We start from the raw sequence: 17,295 nt of genomic DNA, 5'->3' as shown, positions 1-17,295 counted from the left end.
TCAACCCTCTCTCAAGGTCTCAGASAGGTCTCAGAGACAGAACTCAGTGGGAATATTTTCAACTCTTTCTTCTAAAAAGGACCATGGTACTTAGATAACAATCCTGTTTAAAACCCATATATATACTGCATATTAAAATTCCCTTGYAGAAGTCAAACACTACCTAATAATGCACAAAGAAACAAGTTCTTTTAAAGAAACAAGTAAGAAAGCAAAAGAGAGTCTTGCATGCCACAATATCTATCTCTAAAATCATGAAAAACAGGACTATTGGGAGCTGCTAACAGTTTCAGCTGCAACATTGAATAATCTAAGTAATCCTTTTTCTATTGAACCAAAAGGAAAAATGAAAAGACTTTCATTGAAATACAGTCATAAATTCCATCCATAAGACTTTTCCTGCAATTAAGTTACATTTGCTGATCCACTAGTCCCTTAAAAGGAGCATTAACACAAAGACTTCAATTATTCATGGTCAAACAAAGTTGATTCTATTGCTTCAGTCAAAGCGGCATTCTCTTTTACTGTGGTTATTTCTGTAGTATCTTCAAAAAGGGCACAGAGTCTGTGAAAACATGTAAGTTTTTGAGTAAAAGCTATTTCCATGATCAATCCTAACTTCTTACATTTAATACTCCTGCCATTTGCTCCTTTGAAGAGAATGACATTTCTGGGAGGTTTTGTCCCCTTCATACTTTAAAGGGTAAGCTGATTGAAATTCACCATTTTTTTGAACCTAGTTCCAATGTTCTGAGAAAAAACATTCGTTCTCTCTCTAAAAGAAAAACCAAGAAACAAAAACCACAGGTATTTACTGTTATGGAAAACTTTTCAGTGAGGAAAGAACCACAGGGAACTCCAAAAAATGAACTTTGTGGAAGAAAGTTTGTAGCTCTTGTGCTGTCAGCAGAGGGCTTAGAAGAGCTTCAGAGGGTCTCACATCTGTGAAGAGCTGTATCTACTTCTGCTGCTAAAAGTTTCTGCAGTACTCACCACTCACCCTTCCAGAGTGCCCAACTGCTGCCCATTTCCGCTCACGATGCCATCCCCAGAGAGTTGGCACCCTCTGCTCTGCCGCTGCTGCCCAGCTTCAGTCTGAAATACCCTAAGTGTATCTGCCTTAATTCAGCTGCGGAAGTATGCGTTTTAAAGGTCAAGAGTTCCCAATCAATCCTAGGAATTTAAGAAGGGGATAATATTGTCCAAAGACGCTAAGCAAAACTTGATCTTGTAGAGATACTTGTTTCATTTTCAAAGGTCAAGAATGAATACAGATTCTCGATATTCTTTGGTATAAGAAAATACCAGGGATACATTTCTTTGACTCAGTAAGAAGTATGGCATGTGATCTATTAAATGGAAAGCTAACAGGGAGAGAAATGCTTTCCTCAGTAGACCTTCCTAATAAGCACAACCCTGAAAGATGACAGGATGTTACAGAGTCAAACTGTTTGTGTATWAATCTGTTTTCATGTAAATGTGCTGCAGACTGACAATTGATTGAGACACATATACATAATAACATAAATACTTCTTCAGAAGGTAGTAATTTGTTTGTACAATGTCATGCTCTCTGAGTCATGTCTTTCAAAGACATGGGAGTTAATGAATGCCTACCAGGAGTAAAAGAATTCTGCATGACCATCTTGCAGATGTCAGAAGTTTAATAGACTTAAGTGTTCCTTTTTTTTTTTTTTTTTTTTTTTTTTTTTTTTTTTCTGGAATTAGGTATCATAAAAAAGTATAACTGAAAAAGAAAATAACAGCTAATGTATAAGAGGTAGGAAATTGTATCCCAAAGGTACTTACAGATACTAAGACAACTAACATTTGAATTTAAAGATGTTCCTCTTTTTAAAAGTTTCATTGTTGTTTTGTACAGAAAGTCCTCAACAGAGTAAAGACTATAAATTCAAAAGGCATATTGTTTCTTTGTCCAGAAAATATTTTAAAACTACAGTGTCAGTGATTTATGACCACAGGATTCAGCACTAAGTCTTAGAAGTTTAGGTCCTTATTAACAAATCAATTATGTTTTCAATTTTTTCGTCAAACAAGAGATTACCTTAATGCACTACAGCTTCTTGGCTTTGGACAAGGGACAGAAAGGTGAGAAAGCAATTACAGTGTTAATAAGGCCCCAAAATCCTAACCTGCTTTAAAGCATTGTCTTTCTTTCTTTCCTGTTCAACCCATGTATTTACGAAATTTATCACTTAAGTAACACCTACTTAAYGTACCAAGAAATGTAATAGTGGATAGACCTTTTTTTCTGGCTTTGCTGCCTCTGGTTTGAAAAAGAGGAACTGAGGACGATTACGTGGTTTGGGCACTTCAGTCACAAGTTGCTTACATGCTTGACTACCCGTAGAAATTTCTCTTTACTTCATTATTTTTGACTCACACATMATCGACACAAGGCCTGTGACAATAGGAGACTGCAAAGACCATGAAGAGTAATTTTGGAATAATTCATCTGACGACTATGTTTGTGAGAAAGAACATCAGTAAAAGTGCTGTACAGGTACTGCAACTGAGCCTCTTCATTACTTAAAGAGCAAAAAGCTTCATTAATTTTTGCTGTAGGGCATCTCACATTTGAATTGTTACATTTAAGTGACATTCTAGCTTTCTCATGAGAAGCTTAGAAGGTCTCCTCCTAGATAATTAATTATGGCCTTGGAGCCCAGTGAAGAATCACAGGAAAAATAGTCTTCAAGTAGAAAAAAAAAACATACCAAGGAGATTTACACAAGGACTACATGGATTACAAGAATTTACCAACAGCACTGCGAGTTATCAGTGTCTTCTAATAAATTACATTTAAAGATGGACCTTGTTAATAATTAAAATAAATCTAAAACCCACAACCCTTTGACAGAATAAGTCATTTTGTCACCTGAAGAACTGTTTAAATATCAGTAAAMTTTCCCCACAAAATCAGCCTAAATTTCTGTCAGCCCTCTTAGAAAATCAGGCTGCGTGGGAGACACAGAAATTTACAATGCAGTTATTCTCTAAGAGTAAAAATGTTTCTGTGTATTGCATTTCCATGGAAAAATTAAACAGAATTTTGCCTTTTGGATAGTACAAASCAAATTAATGTCACTATCTGATATCAGTATGTTTAGGAATAACACCACAGAGCAATTTAAGTYGGACAGGAATTCTGAAAATCAGTCATCTAGCCCATCTCAAAGTCAGGTCCAATTATACCAGTTTGCTCAGGAGTTTGTGGAATTCTGAACATCTCCAAGGATGAAGATTCYACCACCTGTCCAGGCAACCTGTTCCAGTATTTGACCATCCTTACAGTAAAAGCATTTTTCATAATAGCTAATTGAATTTTCTAGTGCTCCATCTGGTGTCCATTGTCTCTTAGCGCTATTGCTGTGCACCCCTGAGAGGAGTACGGCTCTGTTGCCTCTGTACCATCCCATTTTGGAGATTACAAGTTCCTCCTCAAAGTCCTCTAATATTAAGGCTGTGGAAGTCCAGCTCTTTCCATCTCCCCTTCTACATCAGGTGCTTCAGCCCCTGAGCATCTCGGTGCATCTCTGCTGGGCTCACTGCAATATGRCAATGGCTTTTGTGAACAGATTTGACCTCCCATGCGCCAGACAGAAGGGAAGGATCATTTCCGTGCATATGCTGGCTATCCTATTGGCAATAACCACCMAGGATGTGGCTGGCTGGCACATTACTGACTCATATTCCATTTGCTATCCACTGGGACCTTAGGCCGTTTCTGTCAAGCTGCTTTGCAGCAGCATTGGCATATGGGGTTATTCCATCCTGGATGTGGGACTGCTGTTGCTTTTATTGAACTTCATATGGTTCTTGTTGACTCAATTTCCAGCCTGCTGAGATCCTCTGAGACCTTTCCCTCCAGTGTATAGACTACTCCCTCAAATTTGGTATTGCCTATGAACCTGACAAGGAATGACACTATTCCAGCTGGACACTAAAATGTTCATCGTGTTTTGTTGAGGTGGGTGTGTAGCCCACTTTACAGTCTGAATCTCACCAATTTGTCTATAAAGATACMATAGGAGAAAAAATTGAAAATACTTAAAATTTCAACTAGTATCTTGCCTAAAATAGCTCACAGTCCTTCTAGATAGTACAATTTATTAATTATTCATTGATATCAGACAAACAGGACAGTCTGGGAAGTTCAATTAGGGACTGAATCATATAAAGTGTCTATTACAAACCACAAAAATAGTATCTGCATATGGGAGCTGTTCCATAGGAAATAAAAGTTAAGGGTTCTATTAATATAAAAATATAAGTTAGATAAAACCTAGAGTTCATGAAACCAGTTATTTAGAAATGACTGTACAGATAGGTTTGTGAGCCCAAAAGTTAGTGTGATCTTTTCCCCAGTGAACAGCAGTTAATCTAATAAAATTTATTACCTCTGTCTACACACTTGGCCTCCCTCACTCACAGAATGATAATTTTAAACCTGTCACGTGCAAAATTGCCAGCATTTTTACCTTGCTCTCTCAGAACTAGAAAAGCAAAAAAGCAAAGAAACTGAAGCTTTCCTGGAGCAGAGGAAGTAGTACTGTGCTTCAAACTGTTGTTTAGAAAATGAAGAAGAGAGTAACTGTGAATTGTAGCCTGATATAGCTCAGTATTATATAGTAAATAATTACTGTTCATATCCTGGTAGGAAAAAATAATCAGTTCAAGAGATATTGTCAAGGGAAAAGGAGCTTGGAAAAAGGTGCTAAGAAGAAGGAGCTTTCTCTAAAATAAAATCTGAGATTTATTTTCAGYATGCAGTACTTAAAACTTCTGTATTTATGTTACACATAGAAACATACCACACTGTGCTTTGATATATTAGAGAACTTTTGTATAGTCAGAATAGATGATGGAGTGGAGAAAAGAAGTAGAATGTGTTCTTGGAAGATGGGGTTTATTTTCATACAATTAAATATGGCAAATTACCCATTTTCCCATTATATGCTACAGTCCTCACCCATCATGGTTCTATTTTTATTACTACATTGATGCAACTGCACTACTATCTAGCCATTAAGAATCAGTGCTGAAAATTAAGATGTATTTTATTGCTTCTTTGAAGTATTTTCAATGCCTATTTGGTTATACAAATGATACCAAGTGATAAACTACAAATCCAGGCCAATAAAAAAATTCTTTTGCAGATGACATGAATTTCCTTCATAGAAAGTAGGATACAGTTTGATACTAACTTATGTATATTTTAAAAATTTCCTTAAGTCAGCATAGTTGCAAGGAATGTGGCACGAAACACAGGGTCCAGGAAAAACAATATAAAAAAGCTAAAAYGTGCATTAATTTGAACACTCTGGATAAAACATCCTTTAACTGCCCAGATTGTAATGTGTACAACACACTAGTGTTTATTCATATTTTAGAACTCAAATATAGTTGGTAAAATAACTGCATGCATTGTKTCCACCCATTTTATTCGCATGACASATCTAGAAATTATTTTACGAAGCATGAGATTATTTGACAGTTACAAAAGAACAGTTGAAACAATTAAAACAATTGTTTGCTTTTATAGTAAAATGGGCATCATTACGGTGAAAACAATCTTCTTTGATGAAAATCTTCCCAAAGGACTATTTTGAATAATTTTGGAAAAATGCTATGGTGATGTTTTCTTCTGCAGTTTCTTGTACCATACAGGTGCCTCTTTATTTGTCTGTAAAAGAAAGGACATTTAATTGAGAGACAGTGAACACCAGAAGAAAAACATGCAGTCTACACATGTCCTTCCTTCCCATGTAGTTCACAGTGATAACTGAGTTATTTGCTTAAATGCAAATATTAAAATGAAAACTATGCATTTAAAGTTACTTTTACAACATGCCAGTATTAAAATCTCCCTATCTACAGGTTATAAAAAGCCAATTACACAGTAAAAACAAAATTATTAAAAAAAAAAAAATCTGTCACAATAGAAACATGCATCAACTGTGCCATAAATAGGATWGATTTGAAGTATCATCTGACTTTGCCAGCTGAGAAAGGAATGGATCTTAGAAAAGAGATATTAGGTGTGCCAAAATTGATCAACACTTTATGCAGAAATATAGTTCTTAAAAAATTATAATTGAAAATAGAAATTCAGTAATTTGAAAAAGAATTCAGTAGTTTTCTGACATTGTAGAAGGTATTTGAATTGCAGAGAAATACCTGTGAGCAACTTTTTCTTGCCTTCATAATCCTATGGGTTACTGCTACACAGTTAGGATTGCTCATTCTTCTGGCAAATTCAGTGGTRGTTTTTATGAAATAAAATAGTTTAAGTTTTAATGGAAATAAAACAAATCAAGTGGATGTGGAACAAGGTAAGGACTGTTCTGCTTCCAGGGTTGGCTATAATCTCTCATTTTAGTGAGGACTTTCTCATTAGTCTCTTGTCCCAAAACTTKTTCCTTTCAAGTTCTGTTTTCCGTCTGCTCTCTATTCATTCTTTCCTCCAAGAAACTTAATAAGCATTCAATTAAAAATTATACTTTATTCATTTTAAAGGCTTCAGTTACAAAAATAAATCTGCTCTATTCGAACAAGCTTTTAAAATTCTAGAATTGACTTAAACTGGCAGTATTTTCACATGACTACTGATTTCTTTTCSTGTCTAAGAAGAAAACTTGTGCCATCTGCCCATTTTCAGTTGCCTGCTCCAAAGTCTGCAAAGAYTAGAATTTTTCACAGAGAAATTAGTTACAATATTTCTAAATGTAAATGTAAATGCAGTTTTTCTGGATTCCTACACTGTTTCTATATCCCTAAGTAGAACAGGACAGATTACCCACTGAAACCCTGGATCATCTACACAAACTGTTTGTTTRTGTTTTGGATCACTGAACAGCTCCATCAAAGACGAAGTTTGGGCAGCATGATTTAGCACTACMAAAAGGACTATGGATCAGACAGCACTGGATAAGCCTGTGTTTAATCTAATAATGCTATTCAAGCAAATTTTGAACCCCTAAAAAACTTCAAGTGTCCTCAMATCATGTCCCAGAGATGCTGTAATTTCCTCCTTTTTTGTTACAAACCCAGTATCTGGTGTGCTGCAATAGAACACCTACAGTGTTTAAGACACTGTATGCTAAAGTCTCCACCAGGAAAAAAAAAGAAGACAAAAGAAAAGACTTCTCTTTGGACMAAATCAGCATATATGCCATGTAGTCTGCATACACCCAGTCTACCCCAGAGAAAGAAGCATCATGAAGAAGTAAGAGTCATGATTTGTTTTGTGATTCAGCATTGCAACTTGGCTGTCTTGACTCTATCAGTTCAGACAGTCAAAGTCAGAAATTTCTAAACCATTTTCATGAAGCATTCCAATACCAGAAGCATTACGTTGAAGTGGGCCACTTCAAATACTAAAATCCAAGCTTTTACTTTTTGAAGGAGGAAAACAGGATTTTATGAAATCAGGCATCCTTAGCAACAGAAGCGATATAAATGCTGGTGTTCTATTTTTTATATATAGTTAGATACATATGCATATACACATTACCATACATGAACATAAGTATAACRAAATACACCTATTTCTTCACTCCTGCTTCTCAATATAGATATGCACAAACTCCACTTATACCCAATCAGGGCAGATTTAAATTAATATACATGGTCTGTGAATCCCTGCAATTACTAAAATGTTGCCAACCACTCTTAGTATTGTAATACAACAGTGGCATTTTTAAAAAAAAACAAACCTTGTATGCTGTGAACTTAAGATGTAGAAAGTAACCAAATAGCTAGAAAACATAATTAATTTTTATCCTCAACATTGGCTGTTTCCATAAAGAACTGCAAGTATTTACCTGAATTAATTATACATCTCTTTAGAGGATGAATCCTTTTTTTTTTTTTTTTCTTTTTAAAAAGTGAGGAGAACCATCAGAAGTTTTGGCACTTATTTTAACCATAGTACTTACAAATAATGTTGGCTTAGGTGTAAATACATTTTCTTCTTCAGGTTCTGGCAGCAGTTTCACCAAAGAGTTTGATTTTTTTCCAACTGCACTTTTCACATCAATATGAGACTGAGGTAGATTTTGTTCATTGCGTTTACCATGTAGATTAATTATAATCTGCTTCATTGTGGCTAGTTCCTATAAAACCACAAAAGAACAATGCTAAGTTATTCAGTTAAATACATTTGAACCTATTAAATATTTATTTGTTAATAATAAATTTATATTCACCAAATGYGGATCAGCAAATCTAAAAAAGAAGAACATATCCTTGCTATAATTAATAAGATTACAACTTGGACCCTAGCAAAGTAAGAAAATAAAATAGGCACAGAGGATTTATACAACTCAAATTTTGTCTTGCTTAAAGGCTGCAAAAGAGAACATTTATTGTGCAGTAAGAAACACACTATCTCTTATAAGTTAGACTTCCATTTCATTTAAAAGATTTTTTTTGCATCTATTTTGTCAGGCTGAGGGAGTTTACAAATCTAATTTGAACGACTGTGGCAACTTGTACTCTTGAACACTAGGTCTTGCACAGAAATTTTACAAATACATTACTAGAAATATATGTCTTATATCCAGATTAGAAAACAAAAACTCAATGAAAAACYTTTAGAGGATGTATCACAAAAAGAGGATCAGAATGGAAAAGAAGTTCTCTGAAAAATGAAAGTTCCAGTCAGGATAAAGGAATGAGAACATATAGAAATGCAGCCTTTTTTTTTTTTTTGATATCATAATAATTTGCTTTGAAATTATTGAAGTTGAATTCAAAAAGTAATCTTTCCTTAATACTTAGCTGAACAAAACAGATTATTCAAAATGTACAGTAGAGCAAGAAAGGAAAAAACAGCATTTTCTGACTTTAACTGGACATCTTCTGTCACCTGTCACTACACCTACTGCCTAACATTCCCCCTCCACCCCATGWAATGGGTATGATTACTATAAAATAAGTTACAGAATTGAAAGCAGTAATAGTAATATTATAATCATGTTATTAGTACTATTATTTAGCACATTCATTATTGCAGAATTAGAACAGCAAGATCAGTAGAAAAGCCTTTCAATGTAAATTTTAAGACCATTTTAATTTTTTTCAACTATTAATGTTTTTGTTTGCTTGCTTCTTACAAATGGTGTTGTCGTCAATAAGCAACATAACTGTAGTAGCCTTATATACAATTAACATTCTGTCTTACCTCTGAACCAGAAAAGGGTAATTCATGTTTATAGCTGAATGACAAATATTTGTTATATCATACCTATTTAATACTTGCCAGAAAATTACATTGATGCACATTCTATTTTCACTGAATTATTAGTAATGAGTTAAAAAAAAAAACTCAGCATTTTAAAATACTCCAGCCATAAACCTTCTCTCTGTCCACTGCTGCCTTTAATACAAGATACAAAGTCAAAAGAAACATGTTGTAGCCTTTAAATTGTCACACTGTTACATGAATGGAAGTTACACTCCACAGATCAGCTTTATGGAGTGTACAAATTGTTCTTGTATCTCAGTCATTTAATATTAACTATTTGCATAATTCAGCCATGTGTGGTGGCATGTTGAAACAGCATGACTGCAGAGCAGCTGTTTAAAAGGACTGCATAGCTGATGCCAACATGTTTTTCAAAGTTGTAAACTCTGCAAAGATGTTGCCAAAGCAACACATAGACAGAATTTCTAGATGAAAATAACTCAAGCAAGTATACAGCAAATAAATACACCATCAYGGGAGATTAAATTGTACATAAACAATGTTTTGACATTAGCAAATGGTGTTCCTATACTTAAACTGTGCTATTCTGTGGACCAAATAGCTGCACGTTTGAACAAGGCAAAACCCAAAAACTGTCACACAGATTTATTTCAGAAAGAGAGTTGAAACTTGTATGTGTAGGGTCAAATTCTCTTGTTGGCAGTTTTAAAGTCTTCTCTACTTTACAGAATCTGTCCTGTACTTGACAGCACTGTCTGTTTTCAGACTTGGAATAGGCTCTGGAGAGTCAGCTCTCATACAAGCTTCCCTTGTGACAGGAGGGTTCTCTAATGTGAAGCTATAGGAAGGAATGACAGGGAGTGGGGAGGAAAAATTAGCCCACAACGAAGACATCACAGCCAAATTTATCATGAGGATTTAGCTAAGGTTGCCTTAATATTTGCTCTAAACTCCCTCCACATTTAGCAAGAAAGACCGTAAGAACCTTGGCAAAATAAATAGCACAAGAAACACTGAATCCAATAGAATTACTGGTATGTGTACTGCTAAACGAGGAAAGAAAATGGGCCCAACATATTTGCAAGAGATTTGCTGTTTTCAACAAAGAAAATACTGAAAACAAAGTTCTGTCGTCAACTGAAATAATTTTAACCATCTCTTTAAATTTCTCTGCTACGGAACATGTTCTTAATTCTTACCTTCCCTTTTAAGTTCCAAACAGTCATTAGCACTACCTGCTACTGCTGGCATGCTACCTTGATTCTATGAACATTATTTTCCAATCTTAAAATCCAGCAAGTTGRTTTAGAAAACTAGCAAGAAAAAAGCAACTCTGGACATTGTACTTAGCAGAAATACGTGAACTTGTTCCAGTGGGAACAAGACCTTATGAAAAAGGGGAAAGTAGCTAGAGCGTTCAAAGGAGATGAGAAGAATCTTTTGTCTAGAAGGACGTGTACTAATTTCAGGATAAGCTAAGTAATGGAAGATGTTAAGAGAAATGGATGATTAAAAATTTTGCATTTTTTTCTGCCTCAATGTTTCTATGTGCAGGCGGAGCTGTGCAAGTTGTTTACTGACAATATTCTTTCAGTTAGTGCCCGTTGCTAAAGCTCTGTATTTCCCAATTTCTCTGTGGAAGTATTTGATCTTTGCCATGCTGGCTCTGGGACATACAAGCAATGCTATGCAAGCTGTGTGTCACTGTGTTGAAGCTTCCAGGTCTGAGGACTTTGGCTTTGGAGAGCCAGACAGCAATCCTTCYTGGGAGGATTATGAGTACCAACACCTCTGAGTGGATTCACCCAGCTCCTCCCTGGGCTGGCTTTACACCTTTGGTCTCACTGTCACAAGCCATGGGAACACAAGCACCCACTCACCGCTTACGCAACATTCTGTGGGGACGYGGCAGTGGGGATACATGGAAAACAATGCAGGTGGCAAAAAAAGGTGGGTTAAGATGACACAAGGGAAAAATTAACCTGTGCAGCTGTCACAAAAACAGTGCTTATGTACAATTAGTATTGCCCATACAAACAAGTATCAGGACTGTATTATTAAATATTTTGAAAGGCTGTCCACAGCAACCTAATGAATTTTTGTTAATGATGCTGTTCTGTGCACCAGCACAAATCCTGAAAATCAAGGCTATGTGACACATTAAGTGGGATTTCATTTGAGCTTAAAAACATAAATGGATGTATCTAAACACAACTATGCAGCCATGAGCTAGGAATCTAATTTTCCTTTATGAACAACGTAGCTTGGAAAATGACTGCATTCGGAAGTGGGACACTATTGGCATTGTAACATGAGCCGTGCTGATTAGGCTGCTGTTAACTATAAAGCACAGAAAGATACATCACCACAGACAYCTCCATTTTGATACTTAAATTTAGTTGTGATAAACTGAATCCATTTCTCACCTTACTCTCCTTATCGTTTACTTCTCCCAGGCTCCTACTTTGCGTRAAACAACCTGCATCCTGAATAGCCAATGTGCAATCATAATTCCCCTTGCACACATATCTGAAGTATCAAATTACTGTCTTAAAAAAAACCTGTGTGTTTAGAACAAGCTTTCAACCACAGATTATCTACTAGCAAGCTTTCCAAAACATACAGAGATTCATACTTTAGACCAATCTAACATCCTGCATTTCACTTACTTATACATATTAATTCACATTTAGTAAAGATTACTTGAGCTATAAAAGAATAATTTAAAATTCTGCATACATAACCAGAAAGGAGTTGGAACTCAAAGTAAGTGATTAAAATGAATGGACTGAGAACACAGGGAGTTATGTAGCAGGAGGTGAAGTAAGGTAGCATGTATTGCATTGTAAATAGTGTCAGAAGAAACTACTTGCTTATTTCCTTTTATTTTTGGTAAGTTATGTCCAACAACCYGAGTTAAAAATAGCAGAAGCAATTTGGTGTGTCAATACACAAGCAGAGAASGAGATACAAAGGTTGGACTCAATGATCTTAGAGGTCTTTTCTAAACTTAGTGATTCTATGACTCTTTATTTAGGTACAGACAAAGGATTGACAGCAGACTTTTCCATGGTGTCCATTAATTAAAATGTTTTCTGGTTTGGCATATTTCCCAAATTCTGTCTTGCTAATTCATTAGGCTAAATGCTAATTTAGCAGTGTTGGTATTGTGGAACTAACTGAAAATCATTAAGCCTTAAAATAGTGTTAAAAGAACCAAACCAAGGAAATGTAAGTAATTTTAAAAATGTAAAGTAAATTACCTGCTCATATTACTCATACTTCAGAAAATCCTGAGATTTTAAAATTATGTTTGAGCTTAAAGTAAAATGCTGTAGTTTCATTAAAACAGATTTTATCTATAATGGATAATTGAAATAATACCTAGAAAAATGGGAGACCGAAGATCAGTTTTGGAATACAAAGGATAAAATTTGATTCCTTCAACTAGCAATGCAACTAGAAGATAAGCAAATGCAACAATAAGGCATGCAGCCACAGAAAATATAGAAATATTTTGAGTTGTGAATACTATAAAGGGAACTCTATTAACATTGGTTTTGATGTCCTTGATACATGCTCAAATATACACRTACCAAAAGACCATCTTATGTTTTCCTAATTCAAAATTAACATAATATTAAGCATTAAACCCAAACCACGATTATACTGTCAAAGCAAAATGAAAAAGAGCTGTCTCATATGGGAAATGATTGAAGCATAAAGAAGTGCTCTTTTATCATGTAATTGATGAAGTATGTGAAAWAACTGCCTGCATTAAGCAACATAATCGAGTATAGTACCAAGATAGTAACTTTTTCAGTGAATTGTCAACAGTATAAATTCTTTTTGTTACTGTCTCTTGTCATGTAATTATAATCAAAGGAAGAAAAAATCCTGTGTGCACTCAAAAGCTCGCAATAGCACTTAACATTATGTGTATATAGTTATAGCAACTATGTAAATTTATTTAAGCAGTCAAAATGAGATGCATCTACATGTCATRCTCTGGAAGCAGATACAAAATAACAGTCTCAAGAAAAATAAMTGGCTAACAGGAATCAATTACATACATGTCAGTTCCTAGGTTCTTACGGCAGGCAARTCTTGCACCTCAAACAATCTCCATCCAGTGATCTTAAAAATAAGCTTTATATAGATCAAACCAAACAGCTGGAAATCCTCAGTAGGAAGAGGTATTTACCTATGTCCTCTCAAGATAGCTCATTCTGATGTAAATTGAGTGGCTTTTTCATACCACTAAAATAATAGAAGAAGCCAGTGTGTGTCAGACCCATCTGACTCTTTCCTCATGAAGCAAAGCCCATGGTTACAGACTCAGATAAATRTCCTCTAAAGCAAAAGTGACCCTGATAATAGTATGTACAGTTAACTGAAATTTATCATGACGACATTCTACTTATAGCTCTGCATATAGAATTCAGGAATTCTGTATGAGATTTACAATTGCATAGATATATGAATGTACWATTGCAAACTTCACCTTGGATTATAACTCAATTTTTAAGCAGAGAACTTGTATTGTGGAAGCTGAACAGGAGATTTCTGCCCTAGAAAATACATCAGGTTCTGGCAGAACCACTGARTTTTGATGACTGACAAGTGCTTCTAGAAAAGAACACAGTACAAAAGAATAGCACAGAAAACCAATTTCACTGTCAAAATCAGAAAAATCAGCTGAAAGAGAGATAAAACTAGAGGTCTCCTCCTTCAGAGATGCTCATCAAAAGTTAAGGTCTCTCAAAATTTGTGAATCAAGCAYTAATGTGACAATTTTAGATGAATATTCCCACTTCCAATCCGTAAGTCTCCTGTAGAGTGAGAGCAAAGCATGTATTATAAGGACCTCCTGTGGAAAGCTTGTATTCTTCACTTTAACTGCCATATGGTCCCCATGTGGTTAAACCATAACTCAAAGTAAAATATGTATCTAGTTTGGAGGTTGACTGTACATTCCCTATGCGTGGAAGGGATTGAACAAAAAACTGCTTCATAACGCAACTCAGCGCACCACAACTTGAGTCCAGAGACTGGACTCTTCTCAATGTGGAAGCCAAATAGTAGCTTCAAATGTAGCAGCCTGGTGACTATTATGGCTGTGTTTCTAAAATAACATGAACAATAAAAACAATAAATACATTAGAATATACAAGTGAGGGAAGATAGACATATTGGGAGGAAAAATATGTTCACGGCAAGTCAGTGAAATCTGTCTTCACATGCACATTTCCTCTTATTTATGTAGCTATTGCAGTCTTCAAACAAGTCTGCACAGGGAAAAGCAGAGTTCAGAAACTGAGGCTACGTGTATGTGAAAGAAAACTGATTTGAGAAAGCTAAACCAGCATTTAATAATGATATACCCATTTGGTAGTGTTCTGTAAACAGCATATTTTGGAATGATTTCTCAGTCTCGCAAGAATTATAAATTCATATTCAATATAAAAATGTTCATGAGAAGATTCAGAGAAAAAAATAAATAACTTTATACTTCCTATATCTCTTTCTTGAGTGAAAGTGATCTTAATTTGGAAAAAGGCAGGGCAGGTTGGTTCAGAAAGAATCATCTTCACAGTTGTCTGTCTCAAGGTGTTCACTAGGGTCAAGCTTAATGGGCATGTCAGGTAGAGAAAATATTGAGATTATTGCCCCCTAAGAAGTCCTGTGCAGTTCCTTATTTGGATCACTCTTAGACTCCTACTGTAACTTTTGTGAAAGTAAAGGTGTGTTAAAAATGAAGTTTTATCATTTAATTGCAAATATTAAGTGGAGACAGATCTGAGAACTCTGCAGTTTGGTTTTGGAGTTGTGACTGGATACTTGTTATCCTGGATACTGGACATCCTCACATTCATTTTTAGATATCTTCAGTAAYAATATTAAACCTACACAAACTAGCTTGTTTGATTCCTCTATGTAGCTGTTGGTGAGAAATTCAAAGGCAATATTAATTTTTCTTATTTTAAATGAAGTTATAATAAATCACACTATAAGAGTGCCTGTTTTTCTTTATGACTACAATCCCTAAATGGTTTTCAGATGTAGGTATCTACAGTACAGATTTTTAAAATGAAATACTTTTAAAATAGCAAGATCCATCTCTGCTACCCTGTCATTTCACAAGCGTGACAGATCAWCTTTACATTGGCAGGACTCTTTAACAGCACTGGAGCTCACCAGTTAAAAAGGAGATAAAGAAAAGAAGCCCACTGTATGGATTCTTGGCATAAACATATTTCTGGACAACAACAAACTAGGTGACTGAAACAGAACCTGGTTCTACCTTTCAACATAAGCAATGATTTACATAAAGCACTCTGAAGTTTGAGTATGGTACTCACACTTTGGAGTGCGTTTGAGAAAGGAGCCATGTGTGTCATTATCAATGAGACTCACGAGCAGAAGTAGTACCTATGTCTCCTTTTCAGAAGTGCTGACAATTCGCACAAAGACCTGTTWTAGCACTGTCCTTCAGGGGTTTTATTTCTGCCAAAGACACACTGCAGAAGACTGCCTCTAGCCTGGAATGAATTATCTGTCTCCCTTTTTTTGCTGGAAGTGGAAAAAAGACCAACACCATTAGCACTGAATCAACAACACTGGACTGTATTATTGATGACAAGGTGTGAAAGAGGAGAAAGACACCGCAGAAGCACCATTTGGATCTGACAGCAAAATGAAGCAAATGGTCAGTCAGTCCATTCCATTTAAGACTGCAGATGGATAGAAAGCAGTGGCACATCTGATGCAAATTCTGCTTCAACAGTGGAACTCACTGAGCTTGTGACTATCAGGAGTAGAATCTACACCCATAACAGATCTCAAAGATGATTTTAACAACCACCTATGAAATCAGCTTGTGATGTCTTCATCACAAGTCATTGTTAAATCCTTCAAGAAAGGCAGAGCGTATTTGACATCGTGGTATCCTAATTGCAGCTGTGCTGRAAATAGGAGAAGTCAGCAAGAATTCTGGTGTGAGAATTGCACATATGCTCATCTAAGGCACATGGCTACACATTGTAAAGCTGGAAACTGGAAGACAGTATGAAATGTTCTGATCAAACAAATGAACCGGGTAACTGGATGGAGAAAAGATGTTAGACCATATGCAGGATGCTGATAGCTTCTCTGCACTACACTTAATTCTCAAGTTTTCTATATCCCAGTGCATATAAATACCTTAAAATGAGCTGACAGATCTGTGACTATATGGATCTATAAACCACTTCCAGTTTTACAAGGTGAATGCATTAGAAGTGCAGCAACAATAAAATGTCCCAGTCACCCCAGTGAACAGCTTCTGTCTTCTTAGATACATAAAAATATCTGCCTATTTTAGATATATCTTAAATGTGTTCTTAACAGTTTAATCTAACTTCTCAACAAAACCTGGAAACAATTTATATCATAATTCAGAACTAACATATCAAATTCTTAAGGTTTTTCACTTTTGTACTGTAGATCAGAAGTATATTTGCAATTGTAACTAGGACTAATTCTCTAAATAGTTTTTTTTAAATCTAAGCCATCATGGCATTCATTTACTCAATGTTTAATAAAAAATATGCTTTGTTGTGTAAGTTCACCTAACAGGAAATGGATATTAGCAATGCTAATTGCTAATATGTTAAAACAACCTTATTTGTGCAAATTATTATGTAGAAGTTACTGCATTTTTTTGAGACGGTAATATTCTAATTTAATTCTTCCATTGTTACTTCTTACAGAGTATTTAAATTCCCTTTCCACTAGGTAATAGTCAAATGCTACCATGAAATGAACGAAAATAAAATTTTTACACAATTGGATATTCAGTAGAATATGACAGAAATATACATAACCCATACAGGAAAAAAAAAACATTAACATTGGTTACATGTTGAGAAAGTCTGAACTATTCCAGATTGATCAACAATTAACAATTCCTTRTTTAAAAAGTTATCACTTTAATTGATTCTGGCTCTTTCAAAACCATATAATTTAAAATATACATGCCAATTCCACCCCATAACCCATATGTAATTTGCATTTTKCCTGTG

The 17,295-nt window shown here is 35.2% G+C and overlaps 1 protein-coding gene across 2 annotated transcripts in view; it reads right to left on the bottom strand.

The window, feature by feature from the left end:
* Positions 1–4,616: 4,616 nt before the first annotated feature.
* PIBF1 (progesterone immunomodulatory binding factor 1) overlaps positions 4,617–17,295 on the bottom strand; it is a 105,447-nt gene continuing 92,768 nt past the window's right edge. The window contains exons 15-16 of one of the 2 annotated variants that reach the window (XM_057366466.1): positions 7,962–8,138; positions 4,617–5,707 (exon numbers count right to left, since the gene is read on the bottom strand). In XM_057366466.1, coding sequence (XP_057222449.1) covers positions 5,651–5,707; positions 7,962–8,138 — 234 coding nt within the window. In that variant the 3' untranslated portion in view covers positions 4,617–5,650. The remainder of the gene's footprint in view (positions 5,708–7,961; positions 8,139–17,295) is intronic. The other variant, XM_057366464.1, reaches the window with a different exon arrangement.

Source organism: Malurus melanocephalus, unplaced genomic scaffold (assembly GCF_030028575.1).
Source record: "Malurus melanocephalus ecotype Western Australia unplaced genomic scaffold, MMel_1.1 scaffold_66, whole genome shotgun sequence".
NCBI classification, from domain to species: Eukaryota; Metazoa; Chordata; class Aves; order Passeriformes; family Maluridae; genus Malurus; species Malurus melanocephalus.
Note: the sequence above shows the minus strand (reverse complement) of the source record. Positions and strands in the feature narration are given on the sequence as shown.